The sequence below is a fragment of the Vombatus ursinus genome, unplaced genomic scaffold (genome assembly GCF_900497805.2).
Source record: "Vombatus ursinus unplaced genomic scaffold, bare-nosed wombat genome assembly UNPS02014945.1, whole genome shotgun sequence".
NCBI classification, from domain to species: domain Eukaryota; kingdom Metazoa; phylum Chordata; class Mammalia; order Diprotodontia; family Vombatidae; genus Vombatus; species Vombatus ursinus.
The window spans coordinates 25,143,250-25,168,746 of record NW_020954723.1 but is presented as its reverse complement, the minus strand read 5'-3'; the positions used below and the strand labels follow the sequence as shown (position 1 = coordinate 25,168,746).

General features: G+C 38.6%; 1 protein-coding gene across 3 annotated transcripts in view; it reads left to right on the top strand.

Annotated features, from left to right (window-relative positions):
- The first annotated feature begins 4,720 nt into the window (after positions 1-4,720).
- ZNF410 (zinc finger protein 410) overlaps positions 4,721-25,497 on the top strand; it is a 35,734-nt gene continuing 14,957 nt past the window's right edge. For 2 of the 3 annotated variants that reach the window (XM_027844775.1, XM_027844773.1), the window contains exons 1-7: positions 4,721-4,799; positions 12,473-12,654; positions 15,491-15,626; positions 18,722-18,940; positions 19,427-19,618; positions 24,097-24,256; positions 24,947-25,128. In XM_027844775.1, coding sequence (XP_027700576.1) covers positions 12,622-12,654; positions 15,491-15,626; positions 18,722-18,940; positions 19,427-19,618; positions 24,097-24,256; positions 24,947-25,128 — 922 coding nt within the window. In that variant the 5' untranslated portion in view covers positions 4,721-4,799; positions 12,473-12,621. Of the gene's footprint in view, positions 4,800-12,472; positions 12,655-15,490; positions 15,627-18,704; positions 18,941-19,426; positions 19,619-24,096; positions 24,257-24,946; positions 25,129-25,497 lie in introns of those variants that run through there. The other variant, XM_027844776.1, reaches the window with a different exon arrangement.

Genomic DNA, 25,497 nt, shown 5'->3' with positions numbered 1-25,497 from the left:
GGCTGGCACATGGTTCAAGGACACATGGGGGATAGGCAGACAAGTGAGGGTCAGACACAGACATAGACAGGTGTTAGAAAAATCTGAAACAAAAATCTACTACAGGAGTGAGTGAAGGAAAGCCTTTATTACGCTTCTCACAAGAGAAGCAGGCACGTGGGCTCAGGTTTAGTGGTACAATCAACTTTTAAATGGTTAGTAAGATCCATACTCCACCCACTAGGGCTAGGATTGGTCTAGTTCATCTGAGTTACACTCTTCTTGGACAGCCCATCCCATGTTCTTCCGTGTTCCTCCTTGTCATGTTAGGTCATGCATCCCATGATCAAAAATGGCGACTGTCTCCATCCTCAGGGTGTGTCAGTTAATACTTAATAAGCTTATTAAGCAAGCACAGTGGAGAAAAGCCTTTGCCTGGTCGAGGCCCCGTCCTTGAACCCAATGGGTTGCAACCTGTTTAGTCTCCGGGGCTCTTTCTTAAGGAGTTACTTATTTACAGAATGTTTGGCATACTTTCTGACTGGTTGAAGGACTATCCACAAGATCTTGGAATTCCTTAGACTCCCCTTGTTCTGTTACTTATAATCCTGTCTTACACAGAAGAGGACAGGGGACAGGTAGAGCCAAGGACAGATATATAGTACCCAAGGAGAAGACAGCCACCTTGGGGTCAGACATTCAGGCAGGTGGGCAGAGAGGAGCAAAGGTCTCCTCTCTTGGTACTGGAGGTCTCAGCAGCAGCAACAGTGGTGGCTGTCTCTCTGTCTCCTTTCTTCTGCTTTCACTTGGAGCCTTTTTCTTTTTTTTCTTTTGGAGGGGGTGGAGAGGCCTTGGAGCACTGAGCTGAGGGGCAAGAATAGAGAGAGAGAGAGAGCGAATTTATTATATAGTAAAGTTAACATTGGTGTTTTTGGGGAATTCAGATTTCTTTCAGGATTCTTTACATAAAGTCGAATTTGCTTAATGCAAATTTACATAAAGCTAGAACTGTCTGTGGGGCAGCTAGGTGATGAAGTGGATAGAGCACTGTGCTTGGAATTAGGAAGACTCATCTTCATGAGGTGAAATCAGACCTTAAACACTTACTAGTGTGACCCTAGGCAAGTTACTTAATTCTGTTTGCCTCAGTTTCCTTATCAGTAAAATGAGCTGGAGAAGAAAATGGCAAACCACTCCAGTATCTTTGCCAAGAAAACCCTAAATGGGGTTGTAAAGAGTTAGATACAATGGAAACTTCTCAAGGACAACAAAGCACTGTCTCTACTCCCATCACCTGAGAACTAATCTAATCTCCTAATGGTACTGTAATGGGGAGGAGCTGAGATGACATTTATCCCACCTCCTTATATGTAAATTGTTCCTTTACTGTCTATTAAAACAGGTTGGAGCTTGGATTTAGCACTCATTGAGGGCAGGGACTATCTTTTTATTAAGTATCTTCCTAGTGCTGGCATTATAGGTGCTTAATATATTTTGATTGGATTGGATTGGAAGAACAGAAGAGACTAGAGAGCCCAAAGAGACTAATGAAATCATTCCTCTGTCCTGATTCCACCAACTATTGGTGGTTGGTGGTGATGCAGTTTGGGATGCTGGAAACCATGATGATGTGGTCTTGGTTGCTGGGAACCCTGAAATGTCAGGGTATAGAGGAGGTCTGCCTGGAAAGAATTCACACACTCAAACCTTCTTCCAGTCAAAGTGGCAAGGTTTATTATAGTGCCAATAGGATGGGGATAGATTCTCAGTGAATCTGAGCCTTAATGGGGTGAGATTGATACTTGTACCTGGCCCCGGTGTGACAATGAAAGGAGTTAAGTAGTCTGGGGTGGGTCAAGAGGATAGTGAAAGGACTGTCAAGCAAACTAATTAAGTGATCTAGATGGGCTGGGGTGGGCTGGGGTGGGCCAGATGCTTTGGGTGAGATGGCAGTGATCTGGGCCCCTGAAATGCATGGGAAAATTCAGGGACTGATTTGCTTTCAAAGACATGGTCTTTTACTTTTAGGGGTCCAGGCCCCATTACCCCATCAGTGGTGTTCCACCACCTCTCACATAGGCAAGGCATTGATCTTCACCAGTGAGGAGAGTTCCACCAATGGGCTTTGGGCCTTGGGCTGCATAAAAACAAAAGGCATCAATAAAGCTTATTTTTTTAAAAAAAAGCCCAGAAACTCACTTTCTCTCTCTCTGTCTCTCTCTCTCTGTCTCTCTCTGTCTCTGTCTCTGTCTCTCTGTCTCTCTGTCTCTCTCTCTCTCTCTCTCTCTCTCTCACACACACACACACACACAAAACAGGCATTCTGTACACTACATTTATGTACCATAATGAAACAAAATTAGTAATAAATGATGGTGCAATGAAGAAAATTCATTGGAATTTTCCTGTTCATAGGAATTCATAGAAACTAAAAAAAAAAAAAAGAAATGCTAAACAAAGACTTGCTAAATAGATAAAACAAAAACACTCTCACAGCTCATATATGTGGAAAGCTATGGTCAAATCTTGGTCCACCTAATTCTAAATACTTCTCCAATTTTCTTTGATTGCTTTGATTCTGTTGATTCTGATTTGTTGGTATTGGATTTGTTGGTAAACCTTTGGTTCTTTTTCTGTATTCTCACCTGTCTGTTTTTTTTTTAATTTCTTTATTTTGTTATTAATTTATTTTGATTTATCAATAATCACCTCCATATGCTTTTGAGTTTATAATTTTTCTCCCCCTTCCTCCCCACCACCCTCCCCAAGACGGCACACAACCTGATACAGGCTATATATTTACATTCATATTAAACATATTTTCACTTTAGTGATGTTGTAAGCAGAAATTAAGACCAATAGGAGTAACTATCAGAAAGAGGAAACAAAACTCAACAGAAGAGAAAAAAAAATAACAATTTGGCTTCCATAGTTCTTTGTTTGGGTGTGGATAGCATTTTCCATCATGAGACTTTTGGAGATGTCTTAGATCCTTGTATTGCCAGGAAGGGTTAAGTTTATTAAGGATTTAGTCATCATGCAACGTGGCTGTTATTGTGTACAACGTTTTCTTGGTTCTGCTCACTTCACTCAGCATCAGACCATATAAGTCTTTCCAGGTTTTTCTGAAGTCAATCTGTTCATCATTTCTTATAGCACAATAGTATTCCATCACATTCATACACCACAACTTGCTCAGCCATTCCCTAATTGATGGGCATCCTCTCAATTTCCAATTCTTTGCCACCACAAAAAGAGCTGCTATGAAAATTTTTGTACATGTAGGTCCTTTTCCGATTTGCGTGATCTCTTTGGGATATAGCCCTGGAAGTGCTATTGCTGGGTCAAAGGGTATGCACATTTTTATAGCCCTTTTCACCTGTTTTTGTTGATTTTTATTATATTTATAAAGGAACATTTAAAGCTGTGAAAATGAATGGCATATGTGGTTATGCTGTATATGTATGATGGTGTATTTTCTTGAAGCGGTGCATATTTTGTTTTTGGTGCTCTGAAGTTTGGAAATCAATTTAATTTTTGCTAGGAATGAAACACAATGTTAAGAGATAAAAGGTTGGAGATTATTTAGTCCAAATTGAAGCCCAGATGGTAAAGTAACTTGTTTGCAAGTAAGTGGCATAGCCAGAACCTAAACTCAGTTATTTTGACTCCGAGTCCAGTTCTTTACTGGTTAAAATAAACTAACCATAGAATTTATGAGTTTGGCTATTATTTTATGAAATTAAAAAAAATCATTAGTGCTCTCAGACAAGTGTAGAATGAAAAACAATTAGCTTGTCCACAGATCTAGAATCAGGTTTTAGTTTCAATACTTAAGACATGTGTAATCTTGGGCAATTCATTTAAATGTTTAAGTGACTGTTTTCTCATCTGTAAAATGGGGATGTTCACTTGGATGAACTTTAATAGTTTTTCTAGCTCTAACACATTGTGATTCACAAAGTTCTGAATTGTACGTGGAATTGAGACCAAAGGTTCATTTCTGCTTTAAATACTTAATAACTGTGCAATCATGGACATGTCATTTAATCTCTCAGTCTGTTTCCTCATGTGTAAAATGTGTATGAAACTATCTGACCTTCCTATTTTACGGAATTCTTATGGAAAGAACAACAACAACAAAAAGCTATAGAAAAAGAAGGTATTATAAATCACTTTATAAATGTCAGTCATTATTGCTGCTGAATCAGTTCAATATAATTGACTTGCAACTTAAATCTTATGTTTCGTCTCCCCATTAGGACCGGGGGGGGGGGGTCCTGGAGGAGGGGGACTGTCTCGCTTTGCTTTTTGTATCTCCAGTACTTAGTGATGCTGTGTGGTCCAGTGGATAAAAACACTGTACTTGGTATTGGTAAGACTTAAATTCAAATTCTGCCTCAGACACCTATTGGCCGCGTGATGCTAAGCAAGTCACTCAGCCTCTGGCAGCCTCAGTTTGCTCATTTGTACCCTCGGTCCCGGCAACACGCCAGACTCCAAGACGCTGTGTTTTGAGTACAGAGGTACTGAATGGGTAGAAAAGACAAGACGCGGCAACTGATTGGATGTGCGGGGTTAGAGCCCGCCCCCGCCACCCCGCCTCCAACCAATGACCAGCCTCTTTGAAGGACGCCTGTCAAGGCCTCCTCCCGGTCTCCTGCCCTGCGTGGCGTGATGTTGTCCGCTTGGGGGGCGGGGAGGGGGGGGGGAGGCTAAAACTTCCTGTCCCGCGCTCGAACAGCTTCCGGCGGGAGGCGGAAGCCCCGCTTCTGGGCAGAGTCAGGGAGCTGGGACTGCTGGCCGCCCAGGACGAGAAGGTGAGAGCGAGGATTGTGTGCGTACGGTCCGGGTCGGCGCCGGGTGACGGCCGCGCGGCGGAGCCCATCCCGAGCGGAGGCGGGCGGCGCAGCGCCGGGTGTCTGAAGAGAAAGTGGGAGGGGAGAGGAAAGCTGCCCCCCGGAGCCTCCTTTCCCGCGAGTCAGCCCCGCTCTGGGGGGGGCCTCTTGTCCGAGCCGCCGGGGTCGCAGTCTTAGGCCTCGGGCCTCTTCCTCCGGAGGGCCAGGGAGCGGTAGTGAGCCCCGAGCTGTCCAAGGTTTCTGGAGGGGTCTTTGGGGCGACGCTGGCTTTTCATCCCCGGGCGCACCCGGCCTCCCCGTCCCCGGGCTGAGCTTCTTGTCCGAAGGCCCTGGAAAAAATGGAGGCGGGTGGCCGTCCCCGCCTAGCAGAGGCGGTGTTCGGTCTGGACGTGTCACGCCAGGCTGCCCTCGTCCTCCCCGCCCTCCCTGGGGGTCCACTGAGGGGAGATCGTGTCGGAGGCCGGCCGGTCGACTGCAGCCGCTCATGGCAGTCATTCCGGGGACGGGAAAGAAGGGGCAAGGGTGGCTGCAGGCTTCACCTTCCTTCCTGCCTTGTGAACTTATCGCCCCCATTCATGTAATTTATTCGAACTCGGCAATCCCTTAGTGAGTTTTGTTCCACCTCCAACAAGAGAAATATGTGAGAGATGCTGTTATTTTTTGTTTTTTAAAGAAATTTCTCCTTAGATTCCAAAGCACTAAAAATTTGAGCTCATTTTATTAATTCCTTGTTCCAGAGCTGGAAGCTAATCTTGGACAGTTTTAAATTGAAAATACTTGAAGTTGAGTATTTTGTTCCTTATTTTTGATAGAGGTGGTTTCTCAAAATTCAAATGAATAATCCCCTTGGTGCATGGCCACAGCATTGGATTAGGACTCCAGCCCCAGCTGGGTGGACAGGTCACTTAGTCTTTCTGGGATTGTTTCCTCAACTGTAAAATGAGGGGCCGATGACTTTGAAGATCCCTTTCTGCTCTAAAGTTATGATCCTATAAGTATCTGTGTTGTGTTTAGCTATGTCATGAGTACAGAGAATAAAAGGTGATTTCTTTACTTTTAAAATAGGGGCATTTGTTTTGTGATTGAAAGAGACCACTCTAGTGCTCTTCTGTAGTGTAAAGGAAGGTCGATGTTCCCTGACTCGGGAGAGCTAGATTTTAGCCCTAGCTTGCCTCTAAATGGCTTGATGACATTTGGTAAGCAGGTGCTTAATCATTTTGTGTCTTAAATTTTCTTTTCTGTAAAAGATGGTGATTGATCCACCTCCCAGATTGGGTTATTCTAAATTTGTTGGACTAAATAGGATAGGTTGGACATTATGAGGGCCTTTCCAACTCTGAAATTCAGTGATTCTGACATGGTAGTGTCAAGTACTCCATAATTGTCAGTAGAACTTGTTGATTTTTTAAAGTACTACTCCATACAAAGATTCGGAAATTATCAGTTTGCTTTATGTGTCATGTTTCTTGCTTTTGAAAATGTTTTGTCTACAAAATGCACTACTATCAGTAGGATTTGTGTGTTAATGTGTTAAAATACTGTTGATATCAATTTCTGTGGCCCAACAGTATACAGAAAGGGCTGAAAGGAGCAAATATACAGACTGGACAGTGGTTAGAGAATAGTCCAAGTGGCCTCTTAAATCAGGGGGCAAGCTACTAGTATATCATTATCCAGATTTTATTTTATGTTAGTAATTTTAACAAAACACATTCCTATATTTTAATGTGACTATTAAGCAAACATTTAAAATTTATTCGTTATTTAGGAGATCATTGTTGACTTATTATTTTAATACCTACTATGTGCTTGGTAGGCATTGTGGATCCAAAATTGAAGTATTTCTTGTCTTCAGGAAACTTATATTCTCTTGGTGAGGTACAACATTTTCACACACAAGTAAATACAATGTATATACAAAATAAATATATAAATACAATGATTGGGGGAACACTAATAACTGGGGTAATTAGGAGAGGTTTCTTGAGGGAAGTGGCACTTGAACTGAGTTTTGAAGGGAGCAATGGGACCCAAAAGGTAGGGAGGAGGGAGACTATCCCAGGCAAGGGCTGCTGCCTATGTAAAGGCCCAGGGACAGGAGTATGTGCGCCTATATGTGGGGGTGAGCAAGTAGGCCTGTTTGGCTGAAACATAGACTGTAAGAGAGTAAGGTATCAACCTAGAAAGAAACTGGAGCTGGATAGTCAAGAGCTTTAATGGAAAAAGTGGAGCAAATACAAAAAATACAGAAAATACAAATGGCAGTGGACAGCCACTGAAGCCTTTTGAGCCAGAGGAATGAATGACTTGCTCTTTACATTAGACCTGTGCTTTAGGAATATCAACTTGGCAGCTATTTGGAAAATAGAGGAAAGAGATTAGATGGGAGAACATCAATTAAGAAGCCAAAATCATCCACAAATGTGATGATCACAGCTGAGACTGAGGTGATTGTGATGTAAGGGATGGGATGAGGGGAAATGAGAACAAGAGGTAAAAAGAATATTAGAGGATAAAATCAATGAGACCTAGCAACTGATTGGATATGGGGGAGGGGTGTGTGTGAGTAGAGTTGGAAAGCTAAGAATGACTTATATCTCGTAAACCTGGGTGATTGAAGAATGTGCTCTCAACAGAAACAAGGAAATTAAGTGAGGTGGGTTTAAAGGGAAAGATTCTGTTTTGAACATGTTGAGTTTGTGATGTCTGTTGACGTCTAATGTTTACAACTGGAGAAAGCAGAGACATGAAGGCTGCGTGTATAGATTTGGGAGTCATTGGTATAGGGAAAATATTTGAATCTTTGGAAGCTGTTGAGATTACAGAGAGTGTAAAGATAGAAAGGAAGAAGGCCCAGGACAGCCCACAGATGCATCCACATAAAAATAGTTGGACATGATCCTGCAAAGAGGACCCTAGAAAGATCTATTGGACAGGTAGGAAGAGAAACGTAACAACATTTTCACAGAAATGCAGGGAGACTCGTGCAGAATGTCAAAATGGTATGAAGATGTCAAGCAGGGATGATTACTGAGGGAAAAGCCTTTGAGTGTGTCAATAAGATGATTGGTAACTTTGGAGAGAGTTAGTAATTGGAGTTCCAGTTGAGTAATGAGGCCAGAGGCAAAATTATTTTGCAAGGGATTGAGAAATGAATGAGAGTAGAGGAAGTAGAGGCAATAAGTATAAACTGTTATTTTCTGGGAGTTTGAGTGTGAAAGGGACAGTAGCTTGAGGGAATGATAGTGAAGGATAGTCAGGTATTATCCCAGTTTTATAGATGGGGATATAGATATAAAGGTCACATAGCTAATAGGTAGTAGAATCTTAATCTAGATGTAGTGCTTTCTATGGCACAACCCTGCCTGTTGGACTCAGTTGTAACCTTGATTATTTGGATCATTTTAAGTAAAAAGTGTACTTATTTTATTTGATCTGGTTCTAATTTCATTTTTTATCAACTAATTGGATTCTGCAGTATTTTATACTTTATTTTTTGTTAGGTTTTATTCAGTATAACTTCAAAGGTTGATACATATTACCCTTTTTCCAAAGGTTACTGAGGTCCACATAGAAAAGTAATTTGTTCAGGTCACATGAATTAGTGGTAGTCAAGATTCTGGTTAAGAGAACTTAGACTTTTTGGCAAAGTACAACTCCTTTTTTCAATTTACTGTTACTTGATAATATTGATTAAAATGAACATGAATAGAATTATATTGTAGTTAAAGGATGCAAGTTATCAAACTTTAGTTACTGGCCTTTAGTTGAGACAACAGAAAAGAATTCTTTAGATGTTACTAATGAGAAAAACTGCTAGTTTCGTGTATTTGCTTTGCAACTATTATTGTCAGGACTGTTGTATTTGAGACTATTAAAGTTTGAGGCTTTTGTTCAGAGTTCGTTCATTGCAAAGTTTTGTAGAATCTGAAATTTTATTTTAGTGTCTAAATTTGATTGAATAACAGTAACAATATAAGGTTCTAGTGTGCTTAATGCTTTTTAAAAAAAATGTTACTCTGTAGATAATGGACCAAATCTTTTTTTTTTCTTTATAGGAGTGAAACCAAACTGAAATTTAAGAATATGCATAGCTATTGGGGCACTTTCAGCTGGTGCTTTGGTGTTATATCCCTAGCAGTATTGGTATAATTATTGACCCTTGACTGTGTTTCTATTGTCTTTATAGTTATTATGGCCTTTTTGGGTGGGTGTAAAGGTAGAAAGTAATACAGAATTGGGCCTTTAATGGTGGGAAAGAAGTTTATAGGTTACTACCATGTCAGCAAGCTATTAATAGCTGCTCTTGATGAACTAAGCAGTAGGAGAAAACCAGCTGTGTTTTAGGGATAGAAAGTAAGAAAGGACAGATAATGTTATATGATCAAAATCTCCTTATTATGAATCCCATCGTATATAAAATTGACTTATGTCTAGTTTAGGTTCATTAATAGGTGAATATTTTGTTATTTCCTAACTCCAACAATAAATTAAAAATATTCATTGTGGTGTTATTCATTGTATCAGACCGAAAGGGAGAGCATGGGGGGGGTTGGAATCCTGCTGACTAAGGGCAACTATGTTTGGTTGTGCCTGGCTCAGCAGATGGTTTTGGAGGAGTAGATGTCATAGTGGAAGGGCTGCCATATGGCCTTCAGTTATCTGATCAGCAGATGTAGGCCTTAATTTTTCTAAAAAGTATTCATAGATGTAGGGAAAACTAAATTAGGTTGACTTAAAAGATTTTAGGAAGTTAGGATTGAGTAATCCAATGAGTTTCTGTTTCTGCTGTTTCTATTCTTCTTGGAGATTCAATTCCACATTTATTAAGCACCTATTATATAGCAGAGATATAAAGACAAAAATGAAACAGTCTCTAACCTTGAGGGACTTAGGTTTTACTGAGCATGTTTAAGGATAAGTAAAATGCAAGATAATTTGAATGAGAGAATACTGACGACTTTGGGATCTGAAAAGGTATAAAACAAGAGTACCTATTTTGAATTCTTCTATCTTACACAGTATCAAATGCTAGCAGTTAGAATAAGACAGGAAAAAGAAATAGAGTGATCAGCAATAAAAATAAAGAGGTCAGAATATCATTATTTGCAGGTGATGTGATAGAAAACCCCACTGTCAACCAAAAATTAATTGAAAATGTATTCAATAAAGTTGTGGGCTTGAAGAGATATACTGTTATGTGTTGGATCTGTGGTCTCCATTGTTGTGGATATTCTTTGCAATAATGCGGATTACACCCATGCATGCCTTCTTTTCCTGTTTGACCATGAAAAAATACTTTCAGTAAAGGTTAAGAATTTTTAAAATCTCATTTATAATAACCATTAAATATTTGGGAATTTAGTTACTCATACACACAGTATCTCAAAAGTCAGTGCCTTTTAAGCCTTATTAACCTTAAAACTCCAATTAATAATAATAAAGATAATAATAATAGTTATTATTATCGTTAATTTGAAAAATCCAATTTTTTTTTACTTCATTAATTTGACCCATCAATGAACACAGAAACGGAGACTTTTGGGACATCCTGTAGTGTATGTGACTTTGAACAGGACACAACTTGTAAAACTGAAATGAAAAATAAATGAAGAAAAATAATTAAGGGGACATTCTGGCTGGCAAAATTAATTAAGTAAAAATGATGATATTTCTAACATTAGTTTGAGTATTTAAGGTAATATCAAGCAAAATAGCAATGATTTCTTCATAGAATTGGATAAAATACTTGACACAATTTACACATTGAAAATGTGTAAGGGGTCCATGGAAGAGGTGCAAAAAGCTGGTGAATATAGACTTGTACTTCTAAAATTAAAGGATTGATTAACTATATTGTACATTATCATAATGAGAAGCTATAATGCAACTAAGATGGGTAAGTTTGAAGAATATAAAGTTAGGAAGACCTTATGAAATCATGCAAAGGCAAAAAAATAGTACTAGAACAGAATATACATTGTGACCATACAAATGGAGGAGTAAAAAGGAATATAGAAAAAGAAAGCTGATGGGAACTTAAAGGGAATAACTGGCAACTTAGAAATATTTATATATTGTTAATTTAAATGTAAATCCTTTTTTTAAAAAAAGTTTATCATGGTTTCATTGAATGACATTGACAGTAATTTAAAAAATCACTACCCAATGGACCTGGTTTATAGATGCTGATTGTTCTTTATGTTATTAAAAGAACTAAATTTGTTAACTTTTAGGATACAATATGGCTCTTCTTTCCCAATGTTCCAGTTTTCACTACGTGAAGACAGTAGAAGTGTGTCCTAGAAGCCCAAAAATCAGTTTCCATTAAAATCTAATGAACAGAAGAGGTAGGAAGGGCTTATTAAGTGTCTTTTAGCCCATTTCCTGATTTCTTCTAGGTTTGGGAATTATTTTCTTGACTTTTTTTTTTAGAAGGGCTGATAATAGGAAGTAGGCATGCAGACCTGCTTAAAAACCTGGAAACTCAAAATTAACTCTAGAAAAGCATAACTCCCTATTGCTGCCAAGTAGGAACATGTCCAGCTGTACTGGTAGAACCACTCAGTGGTCTTAGGAGCATACTTTATTTTAGCGTTAGCTGATGGCAAAAGCAACCAGGCAGAATGCCAGGTAAAACACAGGGTAGGAAGTAAGTACAAGGAGAAAGAGGTCAAGGTAAGATAGAAGAAGCAACTGAAAGGTATGTTGCCAAGCTGGATTTTTATTTCTATGGATAAATTTTTGTTACATGATAATTACATGCAAGGGTAGATAGAGATGGGGGAAGAATGTGAAAAAGAGTGAGAGTAGGGGCAGCTAGGTGGTGAAGTGTGTAGACTACCTGCCTTGGAATCAGGAGGACCTGAGTTCAAAACTGGCCTCAGACCAAACACTTGACACTAGCTGTGTGACCCTAGGCAAGTCACTTAACCCCGATTGCCTTAAAAAAAAAAAAAAGAAAAAATACTTGGGAAAAAAAAAGAGTGAGAGTGTTGTGAAAGGCAAACTCAGGGAATTGTGGTTAATTTTGTGACAAAAAATTAAGAGTGTGTTTTCATACACATTTTGTAAATTATTATTTCTACAGGGTGAAAAATAAGGATTTCAGTCAAACAAGTGTTGAGTAGTTCTTGGATTTATATACACTGAATATTTTGCTGTTTGGCTAATTTTTTTTCATCCTGTTAGTAATAGTCATTCAAACCAGTATAGATTCACAAGCCCAGTCTTTGAAAGAATTTAGCCTGTTAAGAAAGTAAGAATTTAAATATAAATTGGAGATACCACTCATAACACTGGTACTGTACTCCTTCAGGTGATCAGTGTTCACTGATATGCCCTCATTATCATGACAGGGGATGATTTTTTTTTTTTAGGCAGTTGGGGTTAAGTGACTTGCCCAGGGTCACACAGCTAGTAAGTGTCAAGTGTTTGGTCTGAGGCTGCATTTGAACTCAGGTCCTCCTGACTTCAGGGCTGGTGCTTTATCCACTGCACCACCTAGCTGCCCCCAGGGCTTGATTGTTTCAAAAACTTGTTTGCATTGTTGATTTGGTTGAAAGCTTGTGATTTTGAGTTTTTGTTATTTACCAGGAATTCTGAGCTTCTTATGTTTTTCTTTTCTGTTTTAGGTTAAATTGATTAACTGCCCGGAACAGCTTAGCTCAGAGAAGATCAGTATGCTCTGGTGGGAAATATGAGAATAACAGGAGTTGGTCGTTGACTTTGAGTTGAGCTTTGTAACTCCTTTTAGCGGTTACAGTATTTGGAAGCTGAATCAATGTTATCGGATGAGCTAGAGTCCAAACCAGAGGTGAGCATAATCAGCTGGGTTTATCTTCCTTCCATGGGCCATGGCCTACAATTAATCAATCCTCAGTTTCTTGTTTTTTTGTTTGAAGAGGATTTCTTTAGGAATTCTGAATTAGTGCTCTATCCTGTCTCCTTCTCAAAGTGTGTTTATATTTGTATAAACTGGAAATTATTGTAGGTAATTTACAGTGAAAAAATTTACATTGTTGAGACATAATCATGTTGCCGAAGTATACCATATCCTTTTTTTATGTATTCCAGAAATTTCAGATACTGCAGAAATGTACCACTGTTGTTTGTTTTTTATTGATGAGTATAGACCTATTGTTGCTATTCCTGTTTGGGAATCATGGAATCTCAGATTTGAGAGAGGCCACCATTCCTTCCAACCCATACTTAATAAGAATCCTTTCCTTTTTTTTTTAAATTTAGTATTTTATTTTTCCCCAGTTACATGTAAAAACAATTTTTACATTTGTTTTTAAAACTGAGTTTCAAATCACCCCCGCCCCATTGAGATGGCAAGCAATTCGATGTAGGTTATACATGCATAGGCATGCAAAACATATAAATAATAGTCATGTTGTGAAAGAAAACAGACAAAAACAAACTGAAGAAAAATAAAAAGTATGCTTCAGTCTGTATTCAGGCACCATCAATTCTTTTTCTGGGGATGGATAGCATTTTTCATTGTAAGTCTCTCATCGCTAAGTCATTCATAGCTGATCATTTTATAACATTGTTATTACTTTGTATATAGTACATTTCACTTTACATCAGCTCATGCAAGTCTTCCCAGGTTTTTCTGAGAGCATCCTGCTCGTCATTTCTTGTAGTACAGTAGTATTCCATCATAATCACAGACCACCATTAGTTCAGCCATTCCCCAATTGATGGGCATCCCCTCAGTTTCTAATTCTTTACCCCCAGAAAAGAGCTGCTATAAATATTTTTGTACATATAGGTCCTTTTCCTTTTTTTTTTTTAAATCTCTTTTGGGATATAGACCTTGAAGGGGTATTGCTCCATCAAAGGGTATGCATTGGTTTTATGGCCCTTTGGGCATAGTTCTAAATTGCTCTACAGAATGGGTGAATCAGTTCACAACTCCACCAACAGTGCATTAATATCTCTAGTTTTCCCACATCCCCTTCAACGTTTGTCATTTACCTTTTCTGTCCTATTAAACAATCTAATAGGTGTGAGGTAGTACCTCAGAATTGTTTCAGTTTGCATTTCTTCATTCAGTAGTGAGTTAGAATATTTTTTCATATAGCTATAGTTTTGATTACTGCATCTGAAAACTGATTATATCTTTTGATCATTTATCAATTGGGGAATGAATCTTATTTTTATAAATTTGACTTGGTTCTCTATATGTTTGAGAAATGAGGTCTTTATCAGAAAAATTTGCTTCAAAATTTTTTTTACAGTTGCTATTGCTCACTGTATTTCCTCTCTCCTATTCCCCCACCCCCATTTATTCTTATTCTCTCTCTCCTTTCACACTGCCCTTCCTCAAAAGTGTTTTACTTCTGACTATTCCTTCCCCTAATGTGCCCTACCTTCTATCACATACACCCCTTTTCTTATCCCCTTCCCCTCCTTTTCTATAGGGTAGATGGATTTCTATGCCCAATTGAGTGTGTATGTCATTTTGTCTTTGAGCCAATTCTGATGAGAGTAAGGTTCACTCACTTCACCTCCCTTCCTCCCTCCTCCCTTCCACTATAATTTGGAGGAGTTTGAGGGAGAGTTTAGGCAAGTCCCTGCTTTTACTCTGCCATGTTGGCTATACCCCAATAAAAATCTTTTCTACAACATACCAGTTTTTCCTTGCAGACTGCAAATAAGGGGATAACCATTACCTCCTGGGGCAGCTCATTGCACTTTTTTTTTGGTAAAATTTTCTGTGGTCCCTTCTAAGTTTTCTTTTCTCTGCTGTATACTTTTTATTTTTATCTCCCCACCTGACCCTAGAGAAGGCTACAATTACCTGCGTGCGAGCATGCATGCACACACACACACACAAACACAGAGCCATGCTATACATACTTCTTTTAATCAGTTCTTTCTCTATAGTGCATGGCACCTTCATCAGTCCTTTATAGTTGGTTTGAGTGTTTGTGATATTCAAGATGAATTAATTATTCAAGTTGTTCTTAGAACACTATTTCTGTTACTGTGTACGTTGTTCTCTTGATACTGCTCATTTCACTTTTCATTATTTTATGTAAGTCTTTGCATGTTTTTCGAAAATCAGCCAGCTCATCATTTTTTATAGCAGAGCAGTATTTCATTACAATTATATGCCACAACTTGTTTAGCCATTCTCCAATTGAAGAGCATCTGTCATTTTAGCCAGTTTGATAAGTGTAAGATATCTTAAAGTTGTTTTAATTTGCATTTCTCTAATAATGATTTAGAATATTTTTTCACGTGACTATATAGTTTTGATTATAATCTTTATTAGTTTCTTTGGAATTCTTGACCTTTTATTCTTCCAGATGTCTGCATTGAAAAACTGCCTATTCATATCCTTTGACCATTTATTAGTCTGACTCATATTCTTGCAAATTTGACAAAGTTCTTTATATATTTGAGAAATGAGATCTTTATCTGAGATACTATCTATGAAAATTTTTACTAATTTTCTGTTTCCTTCTAATGTTGGCTCCACTGGTTTTATTTGTACAAAGCTTTTTTAATTTAATGTAATTGAATTTATACCTCACAATGCATTCTGTCTCTTATTTATACATAACTTGTTCCGTAACAGGTGTCCATTTGCAGCACCCCTTCATTTAAATGCCATCTCTCTCTTATTCCCCTTCTAGCTGCTGGTCCAGTTTGTTCAGAACACGTCCATACCATTGGGACAGGGTCTGGTGGAACCTGAACCTAAAGATATCACTTGTCTGTCCCTGCTGCCTGTTACTGAGACCTCAGAATGCAGCCGGCTCGTATTACCAGGTAAATTTACAATCAGAATGGATGAACAAAATGGCAATAGGATGACAGAATCAATCAATCTATAAGCATGTTTTAAGCACTTATTGTATATGCCTAGTGCTGTGCTGAGGGCTGGGCATTGGATGGGCTTAAACTGTTCCAGAGTGCTCATGAACTGAATGGGTATAGTGAGAAAGCCTGTCTCTGTGGTAAATGATGGTTGGATATGGAAAAATGAAGAAAGATGAAGAAGTCATTTTGGACCTTTTATGGCTGGACTTGATATTTAGATCTTGTGTTGCCTTGGTACCTAACACTTTGATCATGGTCTTTTTGGTGTAGTCTTACCCAACAGTACAGAAGCATACCTTATTCTTTTTGCCCATGAAGAAGAAATCTGTAGCATTAGATGCGTGCCGTGTGGTGCAGAATCTACCTGGGAGCGCTCCAGGCTTTTTCTAGAAACCATCTCACTTGCTGGAGGAGGCAGATACATGGACTTGGGAGAGAAGCATTTGGTAACTCTAGTCTGCTTCATGTTTGACACAGGAAGTACCTAGCCAGATGGTGCCCACCTCCTTGGAATCATAGAATGTTAGAGCTGTAAGAGTCCTCAGAACATGTACTCAAAAAGGCTGGGAACATTAAAAACAGTAAAAAAATTACATGATAGTAGTTGTACCATTACTATTTGTTGACTGAGAAAATACATTACAAAAAAAGATAGTATGAATTCAGTAAAGCTTTTAAATGAATTTATAGTTAATTAATCATATCTGCATACTTTAAAAATTAGCAGTATATATGGAGACATGTATGGAGTCTATAGAAGACGTTTGCTTACTTATTATACTGAGTCAAGCATTATTAAGCACCTGCTATATGTTAGGATCTGAGCTTAAGCACTAAGGATAACAAAGAAAGGCAAAAACAATCCCTACTGTCAGGGAGCTCGCATTTTAATGGAGGTGACAACACTCAAATGACTCTACATACCAGATAAACTCTAAAATGCTATGTAAATGTCAGTTATTGTTGACTGACCTCTGTGGTTTGGACCGTTGGAGAGGGCACTGATTAAATGTATCTATTACATAGAGCTGAGAGGAATAGCTGAATATGTTGACACAGTGAAGATTCAGAGAGAACTCTACAAGCTAAATTAATCAGCTCAGACTAAGTGGATGAAATAGTAATAAGAAGTAAATGTTAATTCTTATACTTTGTGGCTTAGTAGCAGGTGTATTAGGGGACTTTAGTATAAATAATTCATAAAATGAGATAATATTTATAAAGTAATTTGTAACCCTTAAAGCACTATACAAATACTATCTTTTGTTGATTTTATGTTAAATGAACAATGTGAGGTGTGACTGTCAAACTTAGGCCTGTGTGACTACATTTAGAACAAGGGAAGTAATAATTTTCATTATATTCTGAATTGGTCAGATCACACTTAAGGTATTATATTTAGTCTGGGCACCACATTTTAAGAGAGACATTGACAAACTGGAGGTTAGAGGGTGACCAGGAAGGTAAAGGTCAGGAATCCATGTCATGTGATTAATAGTTGAAGGATTTGTGATATTTTAGTGTGGAAAAGGCTTCTGATAGCTGTCTTCAGATAACTGAAGACTGCATTGTAAAGTATGGATTAGATTTATTCTTTGTAGCTTTAGGACCAGTGAGTAACAGCTTCAAGGAAAACAAATTCAGCCTAATATAAAAAATTTGCAGATATGGAAGGGAAATACTGATGATAAACTCCAAGTCAGTGCATGTTTTTACACAGAGACTAGATAACTGTTAAGAGGTGTCATGGAGGAAGGTTCCTCTATTATTTGGGAAGGCTGATCTTTTAAGGCCCAGCTTAACTGAGTCTATGAACTGCTATAAATGTTAAATCTTGCCAGGTTCATAATAAAAGCTATTGACTACTACATATTTGTTATTTTATATAGAAGACCTGTGTGTACTACTGTTTTCCAGTGGTGCTACTTTTCCTCTTAATTTGGAAGTGATTTGAAAGAATACAAGAAAGGGGATAAAATTCTGTTGGGATTTTAACAGGGAGGTGAATATGTAGAACCAATGCTAGAAAAAGCTTCCCTGTTTGGCCCCTTTGAGAGGCAGCTAGTGGCACAATGGATAGAGTGGTGGGCCTGGAATCAGGAAGACCGGGATTAAAATCTGGCCTCAGACACTTACCAGTAGTGTGACGGGGGGATGTCATTTAACCCCTGCCTCAATTTCCTCAACTATTGATAGTAATAGCACCTTTGTCACAGGGTGGTCATGAGGATCAAGCATAAGAACACTTTGTAAAAGAACACTTCACACAGTGCTTAGCACATACCTGATAAGAGCGTCTTCCTGTCCCTCCTCCTCTCCCTCCTCCTGTCTGTCTCCCTCTTGTTTTGATTCTTATAAGCACTCAATTTTCTCTTAGAAGAAGAAAAAGTTCTTTCCAGCATTTAATAAAGATAAACCCCGAGGACTTTATTTTCAGTGACAGGTGGCTGTTGTGGAAGTCCATTTCCTGCCACCAAAAAGATGCCCCAAGAGCAGTGGCTTCTATAGCTTTTATTTACTTGTATAGGTTTAGTGTGAATTCAGGCTTTAACAGGTAGATTAATTTCATAAACTTCCATTTATTTCCTAAGCTACCGCTGCCCTTTCTGGCTGCCATCTAGTAAAAGTTTATTACCTGCCTTTCAAAAACCTGGTTGAGATTTTTTGTGGGGGATCAAACTTTTTTATGAAATGGCTTGTTGATGAGTTGAAGGTCATTGCACTGAATGTATGGGGGAGGGGACAAAAAACACTGTTTAATTTGGTACTTTAATTGACTGTATTCTGTAATAATCACATGTTCTGTCATAGTTAAGGATTCTGTAGGTGCCATTCAGTCTACTCATTCTGCCAGCTCTTCACAGTTTGGAGCATCTTGCTTTTCCTTTCTGGGTCAGTTTTCTCATTTTGTGTCATAGAGGTGATTCCTGTTCTTGGCCTATTCCAGAGGAACAATTAGAGGGTATTAGATAAGAATTAAGTATATTTCCTGAGCTCCTTGGAAATAGATTCTATATAAAGTGGTAGTATTTTCTCTTTACTAGATGATACTCCAAATCCTTCCAACTCCTGTAAGGAGGTCCCTTCCTCTGCTGTGTTGAGAAGCCTTCAAGTGAACCTGGGCCCTGAAGGAGAGGAAACAAGGGCACACACTGTACAGAAGTCCCCTGAGCTTTTGTCAACTCCGGAGTCTCCTAGCTTGTTGCAAGACCTTCAACCAAGTGATAGTACTTCTTTTATCCTTCTTAATCTAACAAGAGCAGGTATCCTTTACTCTGTCCTAGACTGCTTCTAAGATAAACAAAAGATTTTGTGGATTATGAATGTGTCACATGCCACAGTGAAAGAAAACTTATTTCTTACTTTGTATCTGAGAAAGTATAGTCTGGCTTATGGCCTGTTGACTGAGCTTTTAGTCTTAGCCTTAGCACTGATTTTCATGTGGTTTTGGTCAAATGGTTAATAACTGTTTAAATAAAAATGAGAGAGAATTCAAGAGATTATCTTAGCCTATACACTACTTCTAGGCAAAGCTTCATGTAAATCACCCTAAACCTACAGAAAAATTCTGCATTCTTCCTTAGCAAGGAGTCCAATGGTTATGTCCTTTGTTAAAAATGCATCTGAAACACTCAAGTTTTTTAAAGGCAGGATATTCTTATTACCTGAATAAGAGAATTTACCTTGATATAAAAAAGAGAAGTTTGTGTTTGACCTCACTGTGCTTCTAATATTTTTGTCTTTTCTAGGCCTGGGCTCCTCAGCTGAACACTTAGTATTTGTCCAGGATGAAGCAGAGGACTCTGGGAATGACTTTCTCTCCAGTGATAGCGCTGACAGCAGCATGCCATGGTTCATCCGGGTTCAGGAGTTGGCCCATGACAGTCTGATTGCTGCTACTCGTGCACAGCTGGCAAAGAGTGCCAAAGCCAGTAGCAATGGTGAGAATTTTTTGTTTCCTGCTCCAATATACTACATACAGAGGTTTTGACTTTGTTGTGCTTTGTTAATATTAATGAACCTATAAACCAAATTTGTCAGAGTAGATGGTTTGGGGAGGAGTGAGTGAGTGAGTGTGTGAGTGTGTGTGAGTGTGTGTGTGTGTGTGTGTGTGTGTGTGTGTGAATGTTTCTTTTTTTTTTTTAGATCCTCTCTTCTACAAGTACCTTAATCATTATAGGCGTATTTGCAAAGTCAAATAAATGTTTTCTCTAAAGCGAATTCCAGATTTTGAAGCCATTGATAGTAAAAAGTGATATAGTTCTACCTATTAGGAACTATATATAAGAACAATTTGTGGGTTCAGACTCTTATTAAGATAGTTGTTAATGGAAAGACTTGGTGGTTATGTATTTCTGTGAAGAAGAAATGCCACATTTATCCTGAAAAAAGAGTTTTTTTCTAACCAAAGAAACTAACTCTACATGAAAAAAAGGAATGAGAAGAGTTGAATTCCCATTAGTTTTGACCTCCATTGTTTTCATTTTTTCTTTTTTATTTAATTTTGGCCAGTGATTTCATTGCAGCTACAAAATTAAATATCTAAAGGCCCTACTGTCACCTTCTACATTATTGTTATTAGTTGTACTCTGTAGAAAATTGCATGGGTTTTGCAGTGATCCTGAAGCATTTTGATACAGGGTAGTATTTTGTGAATAAAGAATGTGGGCTAAAGTGAGAATAATAGTTGTCAGCAATCAGATTAAGACTATATACTTTTCCAGAATGGGAAATGACAGAAGCATTACAACCTTTTGAGGGTAGATGAGAAGATGAGGTAATTGGTAGCATGAGACGTGAATGTAGCAGTTAATCTGTTTCCACAGCTGTTTTGAATTAGGTAAGACCATGAAAGTATCTAGTCCAAACTCCTACCTAAAATGAGAGTCATATCTATAGCATTTCTCATAGTGGTCAGTGGTGGGAGGTGGTTGCAGCCGTGGCAGCAAAAGCTTCAGGAGTTCTCAGTCCAGAGACAGTAAGGGGGCCAGAAAATTGATCAGAAAGAGATTATAGGTGACCCTGAGCTGACATTGGGAACAGGACTCTGTTGCATTGCCCATACATAGTTCTGAGTCACAGTTGCAGGGTGGAGAAGAGCACTTGTGGTCCATTACAAGGGAGTAGTGTCCCTGGTTGCAATTCCAAGGCAGAGAAGAGCAGTAGTGCTTGAAGCTGCAGGAGAGCAGGGGACCTGGTGACAATTCCAAAGCCAGGAGAAGTGCTAGCACTTGCAGTTGAGGGGGAGCAAGGGCCCTCCCTGGATAAACACCAGAGGGTAGACCAGGAGTGTGGGGACCATACCTCTCCCCATGTCATGCCGCCTTTGAAGCACTGAAAACTTAAAAAAAAAAACCCTCAGAACTAGCTCTAAAAACAGCAGCCCAAAAAAGCCTGAAGCTTGGTACATTGCCTTCCTACTCCCAGGTGAACGGAGCCCAACTTTACAGAAAGTTCAAAGTCAAGAAAAGGCTGGGAAAATGAGCAAACACCAAAAAAAGAATTTGACTGTAAAAAAGCTACTATGATGATAGGGAAGACCGAGACATAAACTCGGAAGAAGACAACGTGAAACAGGTATAACCAAAGCCTTAAAGGAAAAAGATGTTAATTGGACACAGACCCAACAAGAATTCTTGGAAGATTTAAAGAAAAAGATAAGGATGGTAGAGGAAAAATTGGAAAGAGAGTGATGCAAGAAAATTATGAAAAGAGAATTAACCCTTGGTAAAAAGGGGCACAAAAAAATGCTGAAGAAAATGACATGTTACCTTAAAAAATAGAATTATCCTAATGGTAAAAGGCACAAAAATTACCTGATGAAAAAAATTCCTTAAAAAGCAGAATAGGCCAGATGGAAAAGGAGGTACAAAAATTCACTGAAGAAAAGAACCCCTTAGTAGAACTGGCCAAGTGGAAAAAGAGGTATTAAAAACATGGTCTTATTTGTGGTGTAACTTATGTAAGAAGATAATTCCATAAAAATTAGATTTGGATAAGTGTAAGCTAATGACTCCTTGAGATATCAAGACAAAGTCAAAAGAATGAAAAAAAGGAAAATGCAAAATATCTTACTGGAAAAACAACTGACTTGGAAAATAGATCAAGGGGAGATAATTTTTAAAAATTAATTTAATTTTATTTTGTTAAATATTTCCCAAGTGCATGTAAATTTTTGGGGGGGGGGGGGGAAATCAGGGTTAAGTGACTTGCCCAGGGTCACACAGCTAGTGAGTGTCATGTGTCTGAGGTCACATTTGAACTCAGGTAGTCCTGACTCAAGGGCCGGTGCTCTATCCAATGTGCCACCTAGCTGCTCCTAAAAATAATTTTTAAATCATTTTTTAAAAGTTTTGAGTTCCAAATTCTCCCCCTCCCTCCCAACTCATCCCCTGCCTGGAGAAGGCAAGCAATTTTGATGTTGATGATACATGCAAGGTCAGGCAAAACATTTCCGTATTAGCCATGTTGCCAAAGAAAACTCCAGCAAAATAAAACAACAAAAATAAAGGAAATAAAAAGGTATGCTTCAGTCTGCATTTAGAGTTTATAAGTTTTCTCTCTCTCAGGAAGTAGATGGCATTTTTCTTCCTGGGTCCTTCTGAATTGTCTTGCGTTATTGTCTAGATCAGAGTAGCTAATTTTCTCACAGTTGATCATTTCATCATTATTTAGGGCAGTTAAAAGGAGTATGTAGGCAGAAGGAACAGGTGTGAAGTGATTATTTTGGGATGATCTCAAAAAAAATTAAGGGGTGAGAAAGGGGAATGTACTGGGAGAAAGGGAAAGGGAGAAGAAGAATGGGGAAAATTCAAACAACTCTGAGGGACCACCTCACACCTATCAGAAATGACAAATGCTGGAGGGGTTGTGGGAAAATAAGTGTATTAACGAACTGTTGATGGAGTTGTGAACTGGTCCAACCATTCTAGAGAACAATTTGGAATTATGCCCAAAGGAGACTATAGTGTATATACCCTTTGATCCAGCAATACCACTACTAGATCTGTATCCCAAAGAGATCAAAGAAAAAAGAAAGGACCTATATGTACAAAAATATTACTAGCAACTCTTTTTGTGGTGCCAAAGGATTGGAAATTGAAGGGATGCCCATCAGTTGGGGAATGGCTGAACTAATGGTGGTATATGATTGTGATGTAATACCCCTGTGCCATCAGAAAAACCTAAGAACACTTATATGAACAACAGAACCAGGAGATCATCGTGCATAGTAACAGTTATATCGTAGTGGTGATCAAATGTGAAAGACTTAGCTGCGCTGATCAATACAATGATCTAAGACAATTTTGAAGAACTCATGATAAAAAATGCTGTCCACTTTCACAGAGAGAACTGATGAACTCAGTGGAAATTGGAGTATGATTTTTTCACTTTCTTTTTTTTTAATGTGACATGGCTAATACAGAAATAGGTTTTGTATTATTTCACATGTGTAATTGATATCATATTGCCTGTCTTCTCTGGATAGGGGAGGAACTGGAGGGAGGGAGAGAATTGGAACTCAAAATTTAAAAAAAAAACCAAAAACCTTCCATAAAGAAAAAAAGAATTTTTAGAAAAAAATAGGTCATTTCATTGTAGTCTCTCCTTGAGTGCTACCATTAGCTAGGAGTTCACTTTCCCATAAAGCAACTCTTTACATTAAAAAAGAATAGTTCTAATTATTAGAAAACTATTCTTTTATTTTGAACTGAAATTCACCTCCCTATAACTTCTGCTTTTTAGTCCTTGAGCTCCTCCCAAGTCTTCTTTAAGGTTACTTTCTCCTAGTTCCTCAGCTGGACCCATCACTATCCTGGTTACCTTTCTCTAGATGTGTTCCAGTTTGTTAGTGTTCCCCTTAAAATTTGGGACCTAAAACTGAACATAGTACTTTAGATGTTATTTCACTAATGTGAATTACAGTGGGATTATTATTGCTTCTTGTTTTTGGCTTTTGCTATTGAAAATTGTTGACTGCTTAAAAAAAAAAAAAAAAAAAGCCAGACTGCAATACCTTCTTTTCTTTACCTTTTTCACACACTTGTCTTGCCACTGAGTCTTTTCAGGATTCTAGAGACTTTTAAACATGGTCAGATTATGCATAATCAGTTTTATGTCATGAGCAAACATAGGTATTGAGCCTGTGAAAGAAAGCTGACTGTATAGTAGTCTACTTTGTACTACTAGTTTATAGTTGTCTTGGGAAAGAGGTGGAGAATGGTATTCTTATTTTCTGGTGTTGGATGGACATGTTGGGGGATAAAGATAGAGATGTGGTTTGAAGTGTTTCCTTGCTAATAGTATAAATTATATAGAGAGGAAGTATTTGAGGGGTATCAGCGATCAAAACATCTAAGAAAAGCCCTGTTATATTTATTTTTCTTCTCTGGTTCTGTCTTTCGTTTCCCTGTTGTAGGGGAAAATGTTCACCTTGGTCCAGGTGATGGGCAGTCTAAAGACTCTGGGTCCCTCCCCCACCTTCCTCAAGAGGAGAAAAGGCTCCAGTGCACAGTTGAGGGCTGTGATCGGACATTTGTGTGGCCAGCACATTTCAAGTACCACCTAAAAACCCATAGGTAAGTAAGTTTGAGATGATAGACGTGAGGCCAAGCAAACATAGATTTTGAGTGGACATGGTCAGCATATGTTACAAGCAAACATGGGAACTAGTTTCTTGTTGATCCCAAATTTATTTCGTTCTTCAGTGGAAAGGATTCCTCACTCTTCATGGTACATAAATTTTGGTTATGGAATTCAATGTATTCGAATTAGAGTATCTATTTCAAGCTGACTATGAAAGGCAAAGAGAACTGTAACTCAGTAACTGACAGAGAACAGTTTCCATTTCCTGATTCCTGCAGATAAACCCACTTGTTTCTTTCTAAATAGGAATGGAAGTCTTGGTCTTTTTTCTAGCCCTTTTCTCTGTGGATTGCACTAGGATAGAAGACTAAGTGGTGCAGTTCTTCTGTTACATTTTGAAAAGGGGAATGCTAGTTGGTTTGGCATTCACAATGATTGAGCACCCATTGAGAGTCCTCTCCATTAAAGGAGCCATAATGGTACCGAAGGTGCCTGACTTTCATTGTCGGGGAGCTTAGATGTCCGAGAGACTACAGACGCGTACATAAAGGTAACATAAGACATCAACCCCAGATGGATAATAGTACAGACCAAGTACTGAAGTGCTGGAGAACTTCCATTGGACTTCTCCAAGAGAAAAACTTCTTTGGGTGGTTATTGCTTTTTTTGATTATTTTTTGCAGGAATGACCGTTCTTTTATTTGCCCTGCTGAAGGCTGTGGGAAAAGCTTTTATGTGCTTCAGAGACTGAAAGTGCACATGAGAACTCACAATGGGGAGAAGCCCTTTGTGTGTCCTGAGCTGGGATGTGGCAAGCAGTTCACCACTGCTGGAAATCTGAAGAATCACCTTCGGATCCACACAGGTATGTGCACCAGCCCCTTAAGAGGCCCACAGGTCACCTCCTTCTGAGTGAGGCCTTTGAAATCTATGGATCCTCTTTCATTCAGGCAACAGAATATATTCAGGCAACAGTTCAGCAAATACTGAGCATATTCTGTGTGCAACGCCATGTGGCAGATACAAAGCAATGTTGTCATGATGTACTGGGAGCTGTTTGGGAAAAACTAACAGGCACTATTGGAGTCAAGCAACAGAATTCATTGAACAAGCTTGTCTTGAATGTGCAGAAATAGAAGACATTGGTCCTGCCCTTGGAATAATATATCCTTTGTTTTTTTTCCTCCAGTTCTTTATTCAGTTTTATTATTCTTTTCAATTCCAAGTTTTCTCC